The sequence below is a fragment of the Ptychodera flava genome, chromosome 8 (genome assembly GCF_041260155.1).
Source record: "Ptychodera flava strain L36383 chromosome 8, AS_Pfla_20210202, whole genome shotgun sequence".
Classification (NCBI taxonomy): domain Eukaryota; kingdom Metazoa; phylum Hemichordata; class Enteropneusta; family Ptychoderidae; genus Ptychodera; species Ptychodera flava.
The window spans coordinates 20585749-20591748 of NC_091935.1; the positions used below are offsets into that span (position 1 = coordinate 20585749).

At 39.4% G+C, this 6000-nt stretch overlaps 1 protein-coding gene across 1 annotated transcript; it reads left to right on the forward strand.

Annotated features, from left to right (window-relative positions):
• The first annotated feature begins 4792 nt into the window (after positions 1–4792).
• Positions 4793–5536, forward strand: LOC139138015 (uncharacterized). The gene has a single exon (XM_070706234.1). It carries the CDS (start codon positions 4793–4795, stop codon positions 5534–5536), a length of 744 nt encoding a protein of 247 aa, XP_070562335.1.
• The last annotated feature ends 464 nt before the right edge of the window (positions 5537–6000 follow it).

Genomic DNA, 6000 nt, shown 5'->3' on the forward strand with positions numbered 1-6000 from the left:
CGTGGTCAGAAAAATTGTAAAAAACCTTACTCGGTTACTGAACCAATTTCCTTAAAGTGTGGACATTTAGAAGATATTTTTGACAGACTGCTGTGTTTTTCGCTGTGACTAAGTGCCTAATGTGAGTGATCGAATCAAACGGAGAATTTACTGCATCAGACTTACCACGATTTTCTAATTCCTGTTCAACTTTATGTACAATCCTTAAACCTTCATCATCGCCCAAAGTCATATAGGTCCTGGCTACAGCGCCGAGTACAAGAAGAGCTCTATTGGTGACGTAAAACGTCATGTTTTCGTCTGGCACAAAGAAAAAGAAAAAGAAAAAGTTACCGTAAAATCAATAGATGTTTGTCATCAGTCACAAGATCGGCCGTGATTGTGGACAAAAATTGTGTCATTGCTGTTCAATGCCTACGTTGAGCCTTAGTGGCATACATAAATACGACGCGAATCAAATTATTAATAATATAATTAATATATAATTTATCAGCATTACACGTGTGAAGTATATGCTGGGTACAGATTTTACTACATACACGATATGTGAAATACAGATATGTACTTCGATTTCATACAAACGTTTCTGCTCAAAGAGACTAAAAACCGTAAGAGGAAAACATCACTTTCACAAAACTTACCTTCAAACTTTAGCTTTTCATCGTTTGCTATCTCCTTCAGTGTGTCCAGGAAAAGCTTTGGCGGAGCCTGGTCAAGAGATACGAAGTGAAGAAGAGTGTCCGCTATAAGTGTTGGATCTGGTTTCTTGGATAGCAAAATCTTTTTAGTTAGTATAAGCTGTGAAGCTGGTGTTGCAAGGGCGCCCAAGACGTGCATCATATTGTAGTTGTCGTGTCTTTCTTCCTCATTCTTGAACGCTTGCTTGATATAAGTATCAGCGAAGTAATCCAAATCTTCCTCTGTTAATTTTGATAGCATCATCCGAAGGTGTTTAAAGCATCGGAGCGCGTGTGGGGATTCTGGGTAAAAAGTAGTAAATCTTGGTTTTAATGCGCACCTATATCTCTCTTGATAGACCCCTTTCCCCAATACCCAGATATGAATGTTTTAAAATCCAGCCCCACATGTCAAGCCATCGGATTGCAATATACTGAATGACTTCTAAAAAATAGTCAACTACAAATGTATCAAACTTTTTAAGGCAAATTCAAAAACCAGTCGTTTTATCCTGGCTTCCATACTTCTCTTAGAAGTCTTTAAAGAAAAACATTGTGTTATTGTTTTCTTGTTCCTGCACGAGTTTTAAAAGAAAAACATTATTTTATTGTTGCTGTCTTTCGCCCAGTTTTAGCGATATATTCATTGCTTTGATGCTTTGATAATGTTTGTGTGAGCGATGGGTGATAGTGAGTGTAGGAACGTGAGTGTTTCATAGATGAGTATGATTGTGATTATTTTTCATGAACTCTACAGCGTGTGGAGGGGTCACAGTTAGAAAAATTGTAACAACGTAGCACGGTTATTGAACCACTCTTCTTTTAGAGTGGGGATTTGGCCAAGCGGTCTTATCTGTGGCTTCTCCGCTAGGTGATTAGCTGTCGTATGTTTTAAGTTCGAACCCCATTGGAAACACCGTATTATCTGGCTTCTTGAATATGTCATCTTTTCAATACGAAGAAACTCAAACATCTACCATTCACTAATTCATTCTAAACCACGTTAAAACTCCCATTTCTTGTGCTATCGAGATTGAATGGAAAGATTTTGACAAAAAAATTGTAAGTGAAATTTTAACGAACTCCCTGAGTGACCTTTCGTCTTTTTGCATTGCCAAAAGTTTGATAGTCAACCTCAAATTTCTACTAGAATACAAAGGTAAAGACAGCGCAATACAACTATAACACGATTGGAACCAATTTGGGATAATTGGATCTTCATGTTCTTCAAATTTCTCAAAAATATTAGTTTCCCTATAGCTGAATGTTGCAATGTTACAAATTATTCATAAAAAACAAGTGAATAACTTAAAAAGAAAATCAGATGAGTATATATTTGCAGATTGAACAGACATTACCTCACACATCCCAAATTAGTTCCAATCGTGTTCTATACTAATAAACGAAAACACACAACATCTATAAAATTAATATAGAAAATAGAATGTAAACTTTACAGCGCTAACGGTTTAAAGTTGAATTCAGTACATAAAGAGTTTGAGTTAACCTTGAAATGCATTAAGTCCGAAATGACCCATTAAAAGTAAAGCTCTACAAATTTCCCCTGCAAGAAAGAAGGGAAAACCTGACGGCTCTTACCCTCGGGGTCTACATAGCGTTCTTTACGATGCTGTCGTATGCAGGACACGTTGCCCCTGATGTCATCCATGACAGTATGTATTGGAACTGGAGGGTCTTTAATCTGAAAAGTTGTTTTGATACATAACAATTCCTTAAGGTTAGCATAATATTTACGTCTCATTTTATGGATAATCAATTCCTATCTGAAAAAAGACAAGCTTCTCCTCAGTAAGATTCGCATTTTACGGCGTATGGCAAGCTGTTACCTTCCATTTTTTTGTAAACATTGTCTTAAAGGGGAAGTTCACCAAGGATGATTTTTACATATGTGGTAGCTCTGTGGTCATTTACCCAGGAAAAACTATTTTCACCATTTATAACTCGCAAGATTTTTTACAAAAAACGATAAAAATAGTACAGGAAGTTGCCATGTAATTTGAATCATGGGAAAAAAGCTCCAAGCTTGGAGCTTGCATAATGTGATATTGAAGGGACCATCTCCGGACGGGTATGGCCCCCACATTGTCCACTCACAGTAACACAGTAGTAAACAGCAACACAAAATCTGACAGTAGACAGTTTATTATAAGTGAATCATCGTTTATGCAAGGATACTCAGTATAAACAAAAGTTATGTAAATACGCACAGCCTGGTTTAAGCATGGGTGAGTGAACAATGCCACACCCATGGGAAAATGGTCCCTTCCATATCACATTATGCAAGCTCCAAGCTTGGCGCTTTTTCCCATGATTCAAATTACATGGGCAACTTCCTGTACTATTTCTATCACTTTTTTGTAAAAAATTGCGAAAATGGCTTTTCCGGGGTAAGTGACACAAAGCTAGCACATGTAAAAATCATCCTTGGTGAACTTCCTCTTAATCTGGCACCATCATATGAGGCAGCAGGCCAGAAAACTCCTTAAAAATCAAAACGACAAAAGAAACGATATCCCGAAAAAGGCAAAGCCTTTAGCGAAACATAGAATAATTTGAAATTATCACAAATTATGAACTATCCCAAATAAACACCGCTACGACGGATTTTTATACCTTTTACAAACAAGCACAGCACTTTAATTTGATCCAAATCAGAAAGAGACTCACCTCGGCGGGTGTGACGTCATCTTGGACTAAATTGTCTGGTTTGTCTTCGATGACTGAGTTGGGTTGATGACGAGTTTCTATCAGCCGTACATTACCGCTGGATACCGTGTTAGGTAGGGGATTGTCTACAGACGAGTAAAATTGAACATGTCTGCGTAAATGCTTAAGCATAAGCATTCACCGGTTCGAAAACGTGTCATCACCCTGCGTCCGGACTCCAAAGGGTATAACACTGACATATCTGCAGCCAAGAAACTCCGACGTAAATTAGAAAACAAGTGGCGGCACAACAAGCTTGAAATCAACAGGCAAATTTTCCGCAGCCAGTGTAATTAAGTCAACTCATTAATTCGTCATGCAAAGGCCAGGTATTACACCGAACTCATTGAAGAGAAAAGTCATGACCACAAAGCTCTTAACAGGGTCGTTTCCAACTTAACTACAGTCATACCTCGTGGTTCAAGTCACTCACCTATAAATGCCCCAAATATTTTCATCAAATATTTCATCGAGAAAATCGTCAACATACGTTTGAATCTGGATGGCAGCACCCAGCGCCAACCAACCTTCTGTAAATTCTTCAATCCACATCATCATCACTTTCGCCCTTCTCACCAGCAAGTCAGGAGGAAATCAACAATATGATAATGTCATCTCCATCGAAATCTCGCAGCCTTGACCCAATCTGAACAAACCTACTCAAAGGAGCCATTGACACACTTGTGCCAGCCATCAACACCATCGTCAACCTTTCACTGAACACTGGGATTGTTCTGAGCTCATTTAAATAAGCAGTTGATACTCCATTAATGAAAAAAACCTTCACTTGGTCAAGACATCCTGAAAAATTACAGACCCATTTCTAACCTTCCATTCATCTCAAAAGTTAAAGAAAAAGTAGTTGCCAAGAGACTCAATGCCTATCTCAACAGTAATTTACTTCTTGAACCGCCCAAATCTGCCTACAGAAAATTCCACAGTACTGAAACTGCACTTCTAAAGATCCATAATGACATTACTCTCTCCCTCGATGCTGGGCAATATGTTATCCTTGTAATGCTTGATTTATCTGCAGCGTTTGACACCATCAACCACAACGTTCTGCTTTTACGCCTCGCTTATCTGGGTATTCAAGGTACTGCCCTCAAGTGGCTTTCATCATATCTAACCAATCGATACCAGTCCGTCATAATCAATGGTCATTCGTCACAATCAACTCCACCTCAATTCGGTGTTCCACAGGGATCACTTCTAGGCCCGCTGTTATTCACTCTCTATACTACACCCTTTGACAGATAATCCGAAACCACAATCTTAGATTTCACCAATATGCAGATGATAACCAACTGTACTTGGCCTTCACAAAAATCAATATTTCAGCAGCAATTTCTCAAATCGAAGACTGTCTGGTTGACATTAAAGATTGGATGACATCAAACAAATTACAACTCAACGATGGCAAAACAGAAATCCTCCGTATTCGTTCACGATATGATCATTCACCAACCACCATTGACAGCATTCAAGTTGGGTCAAGTTCCATTCAACTGGCAGACGCAGCACGCAATATTGGATTCCTGTTAGACAGTAGCCACTATTTCAAGAAACACATAATTCAGACCTGTCAGAGCATCTATCTACTTATCCGCCGTATTGGATTCATCAGGAAATATCTCTCTCAACAGACTTGTCTGACTCTCATGTATTCAACTCTTTCTGCCAAGCTAGACTACAGCAACTCCCTACTCTACGGTGTACCGGACTCATACATCAGATTACTAAAAAGAGCACAAAACCCGGCTGCCTGTCTCATCACAAAAACAAGGAAAAGGGATCACATTACACCAATCCTGAAGGAACTTCACTGGCTCCCCGTGTCTTACAGAATTCAGTTCAAAATCCTACTTCTCGCATATAAATCAATACATGAACTCGCTCCTTCATACCTGGCTGAACTCATTGAAGTCAACACCCCTAGCAGATCTCTCCGATCAAGTCTACAAACCACACTCAAAGTTCCACGAACTCGGTTAAAATCATACGGTGACAGATCCTTCTCCTATTCCTCATCGATTCTATGGAACAAATTGCCAGCTCCTATTCGATCAGCCCCAGACATTCGCACCTTCAGATCTAGGCTTAAGACTCATTTCTTCAAGAGAGCTTACTAGACTTGGTTCAAGTCTGTGATTTGTGAATGTTTGAGTGGAGTGAACGCAATGATTTGCATTCTGCTTTCATGAGAAACGCGCGCGTGAGTGGACGCGATGAGTGGAGTGAACGCTATACAGCGGAGTTTCACCCGGAATCACTGACTTGGCTTTCTTGCACGATCTGCGTTGCTATAAATTATTCATGAGATGACGTTTTCTTTACTCATACATTATTCATAAGATGACCTCTCTAAATTTTACACATTGGGAGGAGTTACCAATTGACCCAAACGAGACGTGCATGAAACTCACATGGCGTTGCTGACAAAATGTGCGATCACTTCCACAAAATTCAGCACAACCTCTGTTGTATCACCGAAAACGCGTGAAAACGCGTGAAAACGTGTTTGTGGGGCCCATGTTGCAAAATGCGAAAATCGTCGCCGGTTATTCAAGGATGGAAAAAGACACCGTCCTTTAAT

Bases quoted from the DNA above. Each gene is read 5' to 3' on its own strand.
- LOC139138015 (XM_070706234.1), top strand. From the start codon at position 4,793: ATGACATCAAACAAATTACAACTCAACGATGGCAAAACAGAAATCCTC.